General features: G+C 42.7%; 1 protein-coding gene across 1 annotated transcript in view; it reads right to left on the minus strand.

The window, feature by feature from the left end:
- The window catches only part of MYLK4 (myosin light chain kinase family member 4), an 85,346-nt gene extending 68,844 nt beyond the window's left edge, over positions 1 to 16,502 (minus strand). The window contains exon 1 of the mRNA XM_032425001.1: positions 16,329 to 16,502. Coding sequence (XP_032280892.1) covers positions 16,329 to 16,487 — 159 coding nt within the window. The 5' untranslated portion in view covers positions 16,488 to 16,502. The remainder of the gene's footprint in view (positions 1 to 16,328) is intronic.
- Between the last annotated feature and the right edge of the window lie 740 nt (positions 16,503 to 17,242).

A 17,242-nucleotide genomic window follows, 5' to 3' on the forward strand; every position in this document is an offset into this window, starting at 1 on the left:
CTCTCCAGACTCTACTTAGGCAGGTCTGGAGGGGCACTCAGCCCTTTCCCTCCATGTCTCTCTGCTGTGCCTCCTTCTTTAGTTCACCTATTCGATCCGCCTTTATTGAGCACCTCCTGTATGCTGTCTGGCTCTATCTATTCTTGCTCATCCTGCAGAAGCAAACTGAAGCACCATGTGCTCAAAGAGGCCTCCGTGAGCTCCCTGCAGATTAGGTCAAGTCCCCCGGCCTCTGTGCTTCTCTTCGCCCTCAGCTCTCTTTTCAATGGCCTGACTTCTCTGGGAGGTGGTGCGGGCGGAGGGGAGATGGTTTCTTTCACTCACAGCTGCATCCACACCCCCTCACCACACACCGGGTACCCACTGGCAAAATGAATAAACTCCAAACACCGCGATTCGAGTTTCACAGGCCCATTTTATCTGGTTCATCTTTTATTCCGAAAGGACTTGGAGATTCGGCTCCGAAATTGGAGTTTTAAGGGATTGGTAAAGAATAGAAAGTGGCAGCAAGGAGAGGGTACTCATAACAGTAGATGGCCATGACGTGCTCTCTTCTACATGGTAGTGAGGTTGTCAGCAGGCAATCTGAGCAGATGACTCCATTTCTGCATAAACCTAAGTGGGAGGAGAGAAAGCCCCAAACAACAGTGGTCTGCAGGCCCGTCCCACAGGAGGTCGGCCTGGACCAGCCTGCTGGCTACACTTGGAGAATTACAGTCCCCAAGAACCCGCTTGAATTTGCCCGATTCATACAGTCAGACCTTTCAACCTTGACTAAATGATAAGCCTCTCGAGTAACAGTAACAATAATATTAATGTGAGCTACCATTTATTGAGTGCTCAGTATGTATCAGACAGAGTGCTGAGGGCTTTATACACAGTGTCTATGTATTCTGCATAGCAGCCAGCGTGAGAGCAGTATTATTAAACCCATATTTCAAATACCTACTCAGCAAGCTACAGGAATTGACATAGGTCCAACAGCTAATCATGACGGGCACCGTAAATCCCATTTCTTTGGCCTCCTCTATAGATCCTAGCAGGTATCTGGGCACTTGGGAAGCATTTCATAAATCTTTTCCAGTTGGCCTGAGCAGAACAGTACAATTCCTTGCATTTCTGGAGACAGTAGTCCCACCTGGGCCCACACACACAGCCAGAATCCATCTGAGCTGGACGCTGGTCTTGACGGAGTTCATTGGCCAGCTCCGCAGTGACCCTAGGGAATGCCGTTCTGTGCCAGGCCATGCGGAGTGAACCCTGAAGCTGCTGGAGTCTTGGGAGGAGGTGAACTCAACATTCTGGGAGGCTAATGGAATCTTTTGCCAATGCCATAAAACTGAAAATCTAGAGGGCTTTGCAGTAATGGCCAAAGGGACTGCACCGTGCTTCATTTCTGCTGAGAGTGACCTCACACTGAAGAAGGTGCGGGCTTCGCTCCACCTGACCTTGGTTGTTCCTCCCAAACATTCTTTCGTTGACAACCTTCCTTGACCCTCTGTCCCCAACTGCTGTCTCGATCTATTTGTGGATATGTTCAGAGCTAAGAACACTGGGGTTGGATTTTATTCAGTGTCTCAAATACATTCAAGGAAGGCTTACTTCATTATAATTCTTCAGACAGGGACAGGCCCTCCCACCTGCTTGCATGTCATGCAAAATGATTCTCAATTCTTCTTTAAACCTTTGTATTATATCTTTCTTCTTTTCGGATTATTTTTAAATCTGTTGGTTTTATTCTGGGTGAATCCTCTTTTGCTACCTTAACTACCTAGTGTATCTTCTACCCAACTGTAAAGAAGCCAACGTTCTCTCTTCTCTCACTGGGTATGAAAGAACCAAATTTTTAATCCTACGAAACATTTCTCCTTTTAGTCTTGATGGAGCTGACATGAAGAAAGAAGAGTTATGGTGGAAATGGAAATATATACGTAAAAACTATAGTTTCCCACAATTTTCCGTGAATTCATAATCCCCAGAGACCAAACAAGCAACAGGAGGGTCAAGAAGTTCTGTAATATCAGCTGACAGTTATGCAGCATGGACTCAGAACAAAAATCATCTCATCTGTGTGTATTATTACCAGTTTATTCTATAGATAAGGAAACTCAAGTGGTCACAGGACTAATTTCACTATAAGTGGTAGGGGTGATGAGTACTCAGGCCAGATAGTTCAAAGTTTCATATATTTTTATAGTCTAACCAACCCACAGCAATGACACAACATCACCTTCTTAGTTGCCAATTGGCATCTGCCGATACGAATAAGTTTAGGGATAGAAGAAGGGACGTGAGCTGGCTATCAATCAAATGGTTTCCCTTGAACATTGCTAACCACATTTCTCGTAAGAATCCCCTGAAAGGTGATTAGAAACACAGATTCCCAAGCTCCACTCATGGAGATTCTGCTTCAGTGTCTTTCGAGTGGCTGGGGATCTGTACACTCCCCAAGCCCCCTAGGTGATCCTCAAGAGACTTTGAGACATGCTGTCTTCGAACAGCGTTTCTCTTCCCAGATAAACAAATTCTCAGAGAGTTACATAACATAGTCAAGGTCACTTATCTAATGTGAGTGGCAAAGGCCAGATGGACCCACAGACTCCAGATACCAATGATCTTTCCACTTGACCCTGAGAGCTTCTGAACCAAAAGCCATCCTAGGACCCGCGCCAGGGGAAGGCGATGGGTCCAGCTCCTTCACACCACAAGTGCTCATGCTTACGTGCCAGGAAGCACCTGTGGAAGAAGTAACTCCGGGACCAGGTAGAATCTCAGGGATTAGTCCTTTACTCAGCACATATGTGGCTTTCAATTAAACCGCCTGTTGCTTTGCCGGCAAGAGCCGACCAAGGGATTTCCATGACGCAGAGCCTCATCAGAGGGCTACAAACTCTCAAATGGGCAAGGAACTTGATATCCACACCCGCCTCTGAGAGTGTGACCTTCACAGGGAAAGCAGGCCATTCCTGGCACTTCACAAGTTCTCTCACCCAGCTAATCTCACTGGCCGGAATGCAAGCTTCGTATTTTGTCTGCCTGGGAAATCTAATGGAAAGAACTATTATTAGACATATTTATTTTATCAAGGAAAATATTCTCATAAAATGTTCAAGAAAGGATATTGCCTGGTTCCCAAGAACAGCCAGAGAGACCCTTTGGAGGATACACACGTATACATTTACGTCTTGAATATATAGGTGTGTGTATACATGTAATATACATATATATTACTTAGGTAAGCATATATTCTTAAGTGCAGTAGGAAATGTTTATTTTCCTTTCAGCAATTTTTTGCAGTAAACTTTAACCCTTCGTTTTTCAATTGCGGGAGTAACAAATATTCTAGTGCTTCTCAGACTTACATATGCATGTGAATCATCCAGAGACCTTATTAAAATGCATTCCTATTTAGTAGATCTGGGTGGGACCTAAGAGTCTATATCTCTAACAAGTTCCCAGGAGATGCTGACAAGTCACAGGCCACGCTCTGAACAATAAGATTCTGGTTTGTGACGAGTGACCATCTTCATCACACATAAATAGCAACTGTTAAGGATCAGACTATATAAAAGGAACAAAAAAATAAAAACTACATTCAAATTAACCTACTCTTTATTGAATAATTAATTCCAAAAGGGACTTCAGAATCTATGCAATGTCCCTCGGATAGAATTGTAAACAATTTTCACTCAATTTTATTAGAGCCATTTCAGAGTACAAGTTGATAGACAGATTTCGACTTGAGAGAAAGAGGAAGCAGACTGCCTTCTTCTTCAGAAGGAGCCAGAAATCACCCAGAATTATGGGTATTCTCTTATTGCAGACACTCTGATCTGTGGGTAAATGAAGAATGCTAGAGTGGATCAGATCATACTGATCTCTCAAAATTGATTCTGCCAGTCTAGAAATGATTAAAATTTCATTCAAGCACATCCTCTTGGAACTTTTTGAGGAAATGTCCAACACCAATATCATTCCAAATATTCTGCTATTTGGAATTCTACTCATTGCTTTGTTTAAATATTTGACATAAGTATATTAATAATTATCTTCACTTCAAAGACTTAAAATATGAATTTTTTCCTAAAATGTGTTGGTAATAACTAGAGCACAAATGAAAATGGACATGCCTAACACAGTTGCTAAGAGGGATACAAAGAAATCTAGGGAATGATCCCCACAGGGAAGGAGCCCCAGCTTTTTAGGAGCAGAGACCCAACCTGTGAAACAATTATTACCAGAAAGGGTACCAAAACTACCCACACAAATGGCATATGTTATTTAAATGGTGTACTTAAAGGATGATGTAGTTAAGGCAAACTTGGTGTGGGGGGAGGAGGCGGGATGTTAGATTAGAATCAACGGTGGTGGGATTTGAATCTGACCTTGAAGGACAGGAAGGATTTCAAAAGGCATAGAAGAGGAGAAAGAATGCGGTAAGGTGTGGTGAAAATAAAGAAGTGGGAACAGATATTAAATTTGGGGGTCACATCTCTGTGCCAGGCACCAAGCCACTTGCTAACAGATTAGCTAATTTAACCCTCCCAATTATTCTGCAAGGTGGGCATTCTGGCCCATTATGATGAACCAGGGACAGAGATTCAGGCTAAATGACTAAGGTCACACAGCTGGTAAGGGGCCCCACGGGAATTTGAATCTGGGGCTATTTGATACCAGAGTTGATAATGGATCCTCTCTAAACCAGCATTCCACAAGGTACATCTTATGGCATCCTGAGACGTGAATATGATTCGGGAAACAGAAGAGTTCAGTGGTCAGATAAATTTTGAAAGCTCTTAGGATAAATTAGAACGCTAATAGTGTTTCAGATATGAGCTAACATTTATTGAATGCTTCCCATGTGCCTGGTTAAAATGGTTCTGTTGCTGTTTTAACAGGGGACCTCTCAGAGCCTTTAATATTGTAATATGCATTGAGAATGTCCAATGTTATGTGTTGGGGAATAATATTAATAATCCCACATAAGATGATATGATCATGCAAACACACAGTATTAAAGTAGAATAATTGGAAATAGACAGGCTTCAATTAGAGGTCATTATCTTCTGGTAGACAAGCTTAAGAGTTAGCTATTATGCCCGGTGACTTTCCATTCTTCCCTGTATCCCCGAGTAACTTCGCTGTAATATACAACTCTGTTAGTAAACTGGGTGTGGCCTCCTGAGCTTGGGACCAGGGATGGTTCTCAGAGAACAGGGTCGGAGAGTCGAGAGGTAGATGATGCAGCATCTCTTGTGGTATCCAACAGCTAGGTAAGTCGGGTCTAGTCATTCACCATTTGAAATATCAAGAGATGAAGGTGCTGGACAGGACCCCAGTGGAGTCTCCTGCCCCTTTTGTCATATCAGCGATAGTAATTGTTATAATTTGAGAGTTCATAAATCTTTAACTGTATCTGTGTCAGGCTTGAACGACCCACACATTGCCTTGACTCCTGTGACATATTCAGTAACATGTGTCCAATAAAATAAACAGGCTCTGCTTTCTCTCATGTTCTATCAAGCCCAAGTTACTAAATCCTTCTCTATTTAAATACAGTTGACCCTTGAACAACGTTGGGTTGGGGCTGCTGACGCCCTGCACAGTTGAAAATCCACGTATAACTTTTGACTCCCTCAAAACTTAGCTACCAACAGCTTACTGTTGACCAGAAGCCTTACAATCATGTAAACAGCCAATTAACACATATTTTGTATGTGATGTACTGCATTGTTACAATAAAGTAAGCCAATTTAGCCTATCATTTTCCAGCCTTATTATATGTTTCAGAGAATCATTAGTTCCAATATATTCTCGCCTAGCTTCTGCTGTGTTCATGGACCAACACTTGCTGATGGCTGACTTCGGCCACAGGACACCCGTCCTACGATCAGAAGGCTTCGCCTGAAGTGGTGGGACTTCACTGCCCAGCCGCGGTAACTTTTGCAACTTCTCCCCACTAGAGGTCACTGTTACATCGCTGTTCCAGAAAAGAGCCTCGCCGTCAAGCAAAAGAAACCGGACCGCTTTCAATCTAGCCACTCTGGCTGTGTTTGCATAGAGAAATAGAGCAAACAAGCAGAGTAGTCATCAGATGGAAACTATATTTCAGATAATGTGCAGATAATACAAACTGTCCTTAGAAAATCCATCAGAGACGATTTGTTTTCAAATACTTCACGTTTAACTTAAAAAAAAAAAAAAATTCCAGTTAAATTTTCTTCAAATAAATGTAGTTTTCCTTTTCATGTTATGGGGCAAGCTAACCCATTCAAGAGATATCATGGTATATAGCTGTATAACTCTGTAAAATGGAGGTAATAATTATATAAATTCATTGGACATTGAGGATTAACTGAGATGCTGTATGAAAAGTTCTTAACCCGGTGCCTGGGACACAATAAACAACATAAGTGTTAGCAATCATTAGTATTAGCCATAGAGCCAATCAGGGAAGTGCCTACAAGGTTTAAATGAGTTATTTGTAAATTGCTTAGAACAGGGTCTGGCATACAATGAGGGCCACTTACATGCTTGTTAAATAAAATAAGTAAATAAATAAATAGACCCAGGTTAAAGCATAAATTCTAAATAGGCAGATGCAAACACAGCCTTAAGAATGTAGAAACTTACTTATATTATCCTATTAATTCAACATGCTTATTCTGGAAGGTTGGGAAGAAAGTAGGACCTAACACAGGTCATTATTCATTTTTAAATTTCTAAATAACTACAGATTGCCAAGTGGTCTAAAGGGAGATCCTAACAGAAAACATCTCTAATACGTGGAGCTCAGACTGAACAGAAAAAAAGCCATTTGCAACCTAAATGAGTATCCTATGTTTACCCTTTAAATACCTGATCTTGTGTCATCAGATTCTGCCTCTTTTTGACACCATCAGTGAGCATCAATACGTGAAACAGCTTGTGTCTTTGGGTTTCAAGTATCTACCCTCCAAACCAGAGTCGTAGCCTGCGACGACCCTGGGACAGTCCCAGCAGAGTCAACAGTGTGTCTTCGTGCAGTAGAAGCTCAGTAATTCCTTACTGAGTAAATTAATATAGAATATGGGCCCGAAGATCTAAATGACTTTGATACAGGCTGATTAACCTCATTTACATTCTTGTTTCATCAAGTACATTTTTAAGGAAGACGGTCTCTTTCAAAAACAAAACAGAACAAAAACGTGGAGGGTCTGGTGGTGAAATATGCTATGATTACTAGGACACTGGTGCCACTGTCGTATTCTGTGCTGAGGAGTTAGCAGTTTGCCCACCATTGCCTGTTCATCATCAGTGCAAATGTCAGTGCAGTGGAAAAGGTCAATAATTTGAATTATTGTGAAAATAGTTTTGAACTTGCAGACCTCTGAAAGGGTCTTAGGGTGCCCCAGGGGGGTCCAAGGATTTCACTTTGAGAACTGCGGGCCTAGTGGATGATGTTCCAGTGAAAGACGATGCTGAACAAGGTAGATTCATCATGTGTTCCCCTTGCCTGTTCCATCCCCCTATTTCTCTTTCTTGGACAATTTGGGAAAACACCAAGGGCTGCTGGGACCTTCCTTAGGGTTTAGGCTGGCACAAGTGATGAGCACTTTCTGAGGTCACGCTATGATACTATGTAAAGCCCTCTCCAGAGAACTGAAGGGGCATGAGTGACTCAGGGCTGTGCAAAGGCCTCTAGCAGATTCTAGGAGACTTAGAAGCTCCAAATAAAATATTCAGCTCCTGTTAGTTCCTCCTCTCCTATCCTCCAGTGTCCAAGGGAGCTCAAAACCCCTTTCAGAATCTGAAACCATCCTATAGACCAAATATATGCTAGAGGCAAAGATATCCAAGCTAGAAGTGGGCCCCTGGAATGACAGATGCTCTGGAATAGAGCGATAGTGCAATGCTTGTCAGAGGTTGATTATTATGCCCCATCAGAACTCTGCAGTTAACAACTCCATGGGTATACCTGCATGCTGGCACTCCAGAAACAGCAGAGAAAACTCCATGTAGAATTGTATGGCTGGGGGCTCCTGGGGAGCTCAGTCAGTTAAGCATCTGACTCTTGATTGCATCTCAGGTCATGATCTCAGGGTCATGAGATCAAGCCTCGCATGGGGCTACCTGCTCAGCGGGGAGTCTGCTTGAGATTCTCTCTCTCTCCTTCTCCCCTTTGCCCCTCCCCCTGCTCTCTCTCTCTCTCTCAAATAAATAAATATTTTTTTTAAAAAAAGAATTGTATAGCTGGATGTGGGGAAATGCTATTATAAAACATTTCTATTGCACAGAAGGTAGAGTCATTTCTCAAGGACACAAGAAAAAAATACATTTATGAATTAAAATCTTGTCTCTATAATTCATTTTTATGCTTACCCCTCACCCCAGTTAGTTCAGATAAGCCCCAAGCCATACAAAAAGTTTACAACCTTGTTCACTGCTTACATTTGGAATGACAAAGCTAGAAGCTAAAGGTCTAGTAGACAAACGAGACGTTGGGCTCACACACCCCTCATTCTAGCCTGGTCACTGCCTTGCTTTAGAATTTCCTGACACCTGGCCACTGACAGCAGCATTACACCTGCTCTGTCACCACCTGAGCCTTCTAACTGGGCTCCTTGCTGCTCAGATTCTCAGCTCCCGAGTTGAAGCCTTGGGGGAACTGTTCATAGAGGGAGAGCCTGAGGCGCAGGAAAGTTAAGAAGCAAGATGCTCCTGCCTAGAAAGAGGTGGTGCCAAGGCAAGATGCCAGTGGGCCTGGCTGATGGCCAGCCAGCCATCCTTCGAGGCAGGCCTGCAGGACTCGAAAAGCTGCCTTGCTCCGGGCCAGCTGAGCCAACGCCTGCCCGGGATACGTGCTGTGTTGTGTTCCCACCGGCCGTGGCCAACACGGAACCTTCACAGACACCATGCAAAGTGCCCCCCACCCCTTCCGTGAAAAAGCCTGGCTCTAGTAAAACAAAACACGTAAAGAGCAACCCGGAAAACACGGTTGGGAGGGTAATTCTGATTTTAGGTAGGAATAGTCCTCCCATGTAATGAATCTTGGGCAAGTCCAGTTTACCTCTCTTGGACTTTGAGTCCCCCCTTCAAAGAAGGATTTGGATGAGCTGAGCGCCAAGGCTCCTATGTGCCTTGCTCCCTAATCTCTGAGTCACAGCTTCCTTGCTAGAGCCTGTACAGGTCTTCAGTGTCCCATTCGTTATGGAAATGCCACGCTAACCTGGGCTTATCAGAACCCTTGAGTGGACGAAGCCGTGAGCCATGGATTATACTGCAGGTTTGTGCCAGTATCCAGATGAGCACATACCATTCCTACCTAATCAATGGACTAGCAAATCAGACACTCCTCCTGAAGTCAAAATTGTAAATGAGGTTGAAGTACGTGGAACACCCCTGGGAACCGACGATCAGCTACATGCAACTGAAAGTGCCAGAGGTTAGTCACCCGATGGGACAGCTCTTGACCAGTGGGGATGACCCAGTGCATCATTGCTGCTCCCCCCCCCCCCAGTCCTCTGTGTGGACAGTTCTGAGGTCATCCTATCCAGCAGTGGTCAGCCTGGCAAGAAAATGACAAATAGCGGGGCGCCTGGGTGGCTCAGTCGTTAAGCGTCTGCCTTCGGCTCAGGTCATGATCCCAAGGTCCTGGGATCGAGCCCCGCATCGGGCTCCCTGCTCCGCGGGAAGCCTGCTTCTCCCTCTCCCACTCCCCTGCTTGTATTCCCTCTCTCGCTGTGTCTCTCTCTGTCAAATAAATAAATAAAATCTTTAAAAAAAAAAAAAAGAAAATGACAAATAGAGTTGAAAGTACCAAGTGGCACAGGGCAAAGACCCGGAAATAGCCTCCTTAGTCTAGGGGTCCAGAGACTGACGTGGGATCACCTCATCATTAGGGATTTGGGGTGATTTTATGTTGTACACTAGTAAACCATTTTTAAAATGTGTGTGTGTGTTACTGTGTCTTTGAAAATCTAGAATAAGCATATCAAAACCATGATTTCACTCTATTGTTGCTTTTGCTAAAATTTTTTAAATAACTTGATATGTGAAAATATTAATTGACAGGGGTTAAAGTAGTAAGCAGATACAGCAAAACCCATGAAGGTGGCCTGAAAACCTGAAGTCTGAGAAACACTAACAGCTCAATATGCTTTTCACAACTATAATGTTTTAGGTGAATTTCTTTATCAAGTATGTTAAGCATTTTCTTACTTGAGAACACAGACTTGATTTGCAATATTTATATTTTCACTGTATTGCTTTAACTTTCAGAGAAAATAAGATGTTTTTTTCTCATATTACACCGAATAACATAAAACTCTCATAATTTTAATTATTCTGAGAACCTGAAATGACACAAACAATATGATTCCTCTGTGTGTTTGGTCTAGGACACCCAGAACTTTACATGGGCAAGTATTTGTACCCGATGTATTGGAAAAAATCTTTCGATTGCTTTATGTTCTATGGATATCCCTATACCTGTATGCCAACACTATGTTTTATGTTCTACGGATACTGAGTACATTAATATCACAAGTAGGATTCTCTGATGCCCTTAGAAAAAACAGTTCCTAAAACTTCTGGGCTTGCAGAAATTTCTAAGACAATAGGTTGTCCATGTTTCTAAATAACCATTAACAATGGGGGGAAAAAGCAATAGGCTATGTTATAAAAATCTGACTTAAGAGACATTTTCTTTACAGTTAAAAAGTTGCAAAAACTTTTTGAAATACATTCCCACAACTTTCCCAATTAGTGCATATATCTTGTTGACTTTGTCATTGGGAAATACTATGAGGGCTACATTCTGGGAGCTTGGGTGGATAACTCATTCTTTTCCATATAGAAGATGAAAACCCTCATGGTATTTCCCATAGGAGATCTGTTAAGCAGCCAAAAATGAGTAATGCTTGGACAACACTGACCAAGTCTGAAAACACAGACCTAATGGTGACATTAGGTCAGACCTAAAGAGACTTAGAATGTTTTATGATCTTACTTAAAAAAAAAAAAAAAAAAAAGTCTGTTCCTGTCTATCCATCTTTTTCCCATCTCTTTTACCCTGTCCTCAACTAAGATAGATCAGATAATAAACCATCCCAAGGTTTGGCAATTCCTCTGAAAGTGAACGTAATGGTCCCCGAAATATTGATTGTGTCAGGGTCCCGTGGAAAGGCTCAGGGCCATTATGAAAGCCTGACGCCTGAAGCTCTCAGTCCACCAACACCACCAGGATGCGGAGGGGGTGGTTTCTTGTTGGATAAATATTTCTTTATACCTTCTTTGGTATCTGCATACAGGTATAGAGACAAATTTTTTTAACTATAAATCATGCATTCTCGATGAGGGTAGTATCACCCCCCAAGGGGGTAAAATTGTTTCTTTAGGAGGGATAAAAAAAAAAAAGCATTCCTTTTACGTATAAAGCACAAATAATGCCTATAATACGTAAGCAGGTATACAGTATATCTGTGGTGTTAAGATTTCACAGGAGGGGTTTCACCAGGGGAAGAAACGCCTAAAAGCTCTGCAGGGGAGTAGATGGGAACAAAACAAAGTGGAGGGACACTGCTACATATCTCCTTCCTGGGATTCAGGCCTCTCTTCCAAACGGTTTTTATACTGTCTTGAAAATAATGTATCTTACGCTAATTGATAAAAGTATTAAATCTGTAGAAAGAGCTGTTTTCCCAGACACGAATACCCTCTCTTGGGAAGTGCTAAAATCCTTAGAATCTGAATTATTTCTCTTCTTTTGGAATTGGACTATTCTCTGGACTGAATTCCATTCCTGGAATAGCTGCCGTGTCACGTGAAAGGCGTGATCCGGCAATGGTTCCAAAGAAAGAGCATATAGGCTGGGCGAGCTGGCTCCCCCAGGGGAGGCGGCCGCTCTTCGGATGCTGCCTTCGCCATAGACATGATAAGGGGGACATAAGTTTTACTCTTGTGTCATTCTACTTTCATAATTAAGTCATATACGTAGTAGGGGAATGGAGAGATGTTCACATTATTTTGCTCTCAAAACAAAAATAGCTCGCCAACTTTAACATGCAGCAAGAATGGTTGCTTTGAGGTTCCCCGAAAGTTGGTGCAAGTGCTTGGAATGTTGAAATGAGCCACATGCCACTATTATTATCCCAACCCCTCCTAAGGCGGTAGTCTCTGGCAAGGATTAAGACAGGGCATGCATTCCGTCTCCTTTGGCAAGCACCACTCCCTGGTTGGAAATAGAACAGTAAATAGAACAGTAAAATGAATCTGTCTTAATTAAAAGTGATGTTACTACCTGCGTGTCCTCCAGGGCAGGAGCCTGTCTGTGACCTCCCCGTGTCATCATGGACTGGAACACACGCCAGAGTAAGGAAGACGAGATAAGGCACACGCTACCTACAATCCAGATGTCTTTTCTTCTAAGTGCTAAGTCCATTCTCGGGGAGCGGCTATGGAAGTCACTTGGCTTATATGCTCCTTCCCTCCCCTGATCTAGCACAAGCACGTTTCCAAGCACATGCTTGTTACATGCCCACTTCTGAGGAGTAGGCGCTGCCCCATGGCAGAGGGTTCTCACAGGGTCCTGCAATTTGTGTTTCCCAGCTACACGATCCACAGATAATCTGCCTCTTTAAAAGGAAAAATAGGACGGCTTGCGTGACAGATCTGAAACAGGTGTAGGGGCAGAGACAGACCCGCTGGTGACAAACGACACCAACTTGAATGCGCTTGTCCCCAGTTCAAGGACGATTAGCACCACAGAAACTGGCATCTGCCTTGCTGGCTGGGACACCGCCAGGGAGCTTTCTCCTGCCCTTAGGAGCAAAGGAGCAAAGAGATGGGGTAGGGAAATGCAACTTTAAAAATTGCAAAGCCTCCACCCTCAGCCATGATATTTTGATATCTAAGTAAGTCACTGTGAGCACCACCGGCGGTACAATTTCACAGTGGTTAGTCAGGAAATGCCATCTGCGATTAAGCGCACCAACTGCAATCAAAATAGGGAGATCCACGCTTTGCTCCAACCCACTCTATGCTATTCACATCCTGTCGATAAATATTTTTTGTTTGGTCTTGGAGCATTTGTAGCAGGCATTTAAGCATTCTGCCTCTGTTAGAGCCATCCTTGTTTCTACTCCCACAGCTCTGCCTCACTCCCCTGGTTCGGACCGTGCCTTTCAGATGGAGGACAGGAACCAGGGTTCTACAGGAAGGTGGGGGTGGGGGGCGAAGGACAAGGAGGTGAACATAGATAACCTTGGGCATAAAAAGTAGGTATATGTATCATAAGTGGGAGCAGGCAAAGGGAGGCAGACAGAACCAAATGGGAGAGTAGAACTCTGTTTGTCTGGCCCTTTTGTCTTTTATTAAACAAATAAAGTGCGTGTGCATGTGTGTGTGCGTGTGTGTGTGTGTGTGTGTGTGTTAAACAGTAAATTATATCTAAGAGAAGTATAGCAGGGGGCTATTTATATAGGTAACAGAGAACTAACCGAAGAAGAAAACCTGGATTTGATTCTATAAAAATGATACTAATTATAGTTATGAGAGTCATTTACCATTTATGAGTTAACGGTATATACACAATCGCTAGTGAGCTCATCCCTTGTATGTAGCAGATTAATTTTTTTGTGTTTTACTTTATTTCAACACCACATTATGTAGGCTTAGACCTGGTTTATTATGGCATATCTGCTAAAAATTTTTAAAATTCTACATTATTTAGGTGATTTTGAACACCCTCTAGAATATAAGACAATGAGAAAAGTCATTAAAAAAAACAGAATAAAAAGGGAAGTAGAAAAATAAAGTGAACAAACCACAGGAGAAAAGTAGAATATGTGGCATTTAACAAATTCAACAAAAAATAAAGTAGAGGAAAAGAAAGAAGATAGTTAAAATTAGTCTAGTGGGGGAAAAATAAGTGAAATTTAAAAACCTGGTTAAGAGCAGGAAAAGGAAAAGAACCTGAGTTTTACCAGCCTGGACTAGGGAGTAAAGACTCTTCTAGAAAGAAATTGCACTTCACGCCTTCCAAACAAAGCTTCCATATCACTAGAGTATCGGAAATTCAGAGTAAATTATTTCCAGTGCACCACAGTGACATTTTCTACTGTGATGAGCAATGCTAATCTTCTCAGAAAGAGAAGGACTAAAAAGAAAAAGGAGAATAAGTTTTCTCCACTTATGGCAAATTATGGCAAACATTTTTTAGACGGTCCCTGGAGAGTAACGCCTGATATTGTGAAGATTTACTGTGGCCCCAGCAGAAGATGGAGACATGTCAGTCTAGCTCTGTCTGCATACCTGCTGACATCTGAGCTACTGGAATGCCCTTCTCCACCCACCCGCGGCCAAGGCCCGCTGCCTACCCTGGCACCCACTGACTGGGCCAGCCAGGGCCTCCAGTACTGTGGCCTTGGCAGCCACACAAAGAAGAAGAGCTCTGTGTCTCCCCTTCATGTTCCATCCATCCTCCAGAGGGCCAGAGAGAGAGAGAGAGGGACATTTATTGCTGACATCTCTGGGCCCTTCGCCATTTACAAAGAAGAAGCTGAATGGGACATAGGGAGCTACCAGTCACTCCTTTCCATCTTCCACCCAGCATCGACTGCAGGATCAAGGCCAGAAGGCCCAGGTTACACGCGGGACATCAGACCAAGTGCAAAGGGTGCTCTCTTAGGGTTTCTGAGGAGCAACATTCTCAGTCTTGCCCTCAAAAATATCCAAAAATACTTAATGTCCAAATCATTTGATTTCTGATATTCTGGTGCAGTTTATCATGAAAACAATTCTTCCTAAAAATGTTTCTGTTCCAGCTTAGCACCATCTCCCTCTTCAAAGATAATTCCTACTTCTAAAAATTATATCACAGAACCCGGAGGAAAACAGTCCTGGAAAAATAATCAAATTCATATAACTATTACCAGTAGCTGGTTATTTCAAAGTTATCCAAGAAGACTGTTTTGTCTTCTCTGTCCTAGAGAAGTTAATGAACAGAAAAAGGAATCCTTCTGTTTATTCATTTGCATCCTAATAGCCCTAAGGAGGAAGTCCTTCATATGTGACTTCAATTTCACCTGTGGAAGTTTCTTTTTGGTATATACTGAACAAGATATTAACTCATAGGGAAAGTGGAGGTCTCAAGAAACCTAAGTTTCAACACAACTCCTTTCTTTTCTCCAGCACGTTTTATCATTCCATACTCACTGACAGTTACTTAGCAGCCCTGCTTCATTGTCCGGGGCACCGTTAGAAATGCCCTTCCTGTCCTAATAGTGCTCTTCAGAACAGTAGTTGGACAAAGAAGGATATTTCCAATCCTGCCTAGTAAGAATCACCTGCTCTGATCTTTAAGAATACTCATTCCTAGCCTTCAACCAGAATGCAGAATTCACTTCTACAGATCTGTTCATTCCACAGACATTTTGGGGACCTCTTCTGTGCTGGTTACCAGGGGAGTCCAAGTACGAGTCATTCAAGGTCTCGACCTTGAAGAGCACTATCGAGAGAAAGGTGACAGACTTCGAAACAATTGTGTATGCTAGAAGAAAGGCACAGGCAACATGCTGGGAGGCCAACCCTGGGCCAGGAGCTGCACTTCCATGGATCCATGAGTGGGACTGACTAAGTCAAGAGAGAAGAGAAGACTGCTGTTGGATGACAGTTTACCATGGTGAACAGATACTGTGCTAAGGGCTTTATACACATTATCACACTTAAATTCCTCAACAGCCATCGTCCCATTATTCTGATGAGGCAGCATCTTGGCTGAGGTTAGGAACTTGCCAAAGATCAAGTAGCCAGAATCAGGCTCAGGGTTTCATTGTGCACAACTGAGGACCCAGGCGTAACCTTCAGGGAGGGCTTGCTGGTCCCCGTCTCTGACCAGTCACTGCCAACAGCTTTGTCACCTACACTGTGAGGAACTCAAAGTCTTGAGGAAATTAGAAACTCTTCTGCAGAACGATTGTGCCCCTCATAGTGCTTCTCTGAATTTCACACCCATCCTTGTAAATGATCCTTCTCAAGAAATGTGTGTTTCCAGAAGTTCCCTTTCATAACATCTAAGCCACTAACCACAACGAGGAGAAGCCTGCTGGTAGAGATGCACATTCAAAGCCCCTCAATTACTTACCAAACTCTGTTGTATAATCTACAACACGTAATCCTCAGTGAAACACAATGAAAAATGTCTTATCCATAAACGTTCCGTAATTCTTCACACAAGCGGCAAAAATAGAATTTGACGAGTCTGATAAATGGTTACATTTACTGATTCATGTAAGAACAGATAAAGTAGAACTGATATTTTTTACAAGACTAAATTAGCACATAATTACCTCATTCTTTCCAGATCTTGATTCCTGTTCACTGGAACTTTCTTCCAGAAAACATTTCACTTTCTCAACCTTTTCCATGCACTGGAAGAAGGCCATTTCCTCCAGTTTGTTACTATTATAACATGTGTTGATTTCTTCCAGCCTCTTCACTTTTAACATCTTGGTGGTGAGTCCGATGAAGTTACTGTCTGGAGTGTGGTTTTCATCTCCCTCTGTCCCTGATTTGTAAATTAAGACGCAATCATGAGCTTTGAGTGTGCCCTCCTCTTGACTGTAAAAAAAAAGGGGGGGGGGGGGGACAAAGATCTCATCACTTACTCACATATTTGACTTCTGGAGAAAATGACCAGTGAGAATTTTGAAGTCCCTTCTATTTAAACTGGAAAGAAGACCCAAAACTAGGAAAAGAAATGCTAATGTTAATATCAAGTTTCAAATGCTGGAACTTTGAAAGAAAAAAAGGATTTTTTCCCCCAACTTGTCCTACAAAAGTGAACAGTAAAAGGCAACCTTCAGTCTCCCTGGGTGACTGTATCTCTCAGTGCATAAAATGAGATGTATATCAAGTGGCCAATTTAAATATAGAATATAAAATTTCGTTGGGGTTAATTGGGATTGCAGGTTTTGCTCCTCCCATCCCCAGTAGGAAGGGCTCCTTCCTGTGTGAGGGGTCTCTCATGCTTCCCCCAGGGGAATTTTGTCCCCAAAAGGGGGGTAATCTCCACCAGATGGCCCATTTCCAGAGCCCTTCTCTGCCTACACCAGAAATGTTTGGTGTTTATTCTAAAAAAGAAATTTCCTTACAGCGCTGTCACGCAGATAAAATACCCAGATAGCTTTCTTCGATTTGTCATTAACTGCTAGGTATCGAGTGCAAATCCTTGTGCTTTCTTTGAAATACTTTTATTCCAAAT

This window comes from Phoca vitulina, unplaced genomic scaffold (assembly GCF_004348235.1).
Source record: "Phoca vitulina isolate PV1807 unplaced genomic scaffold, GSC_HSeal_1.0 scaffold31, whole genome shotgun sequence".
In the NCBI taxonomy this organism is placed as follows: domain Eukaryota; kingdom Metazoa; phylum Chordata; class Mammalia; order Carnivora; family Phocidae; genus Phoca; species Phoca vitulina.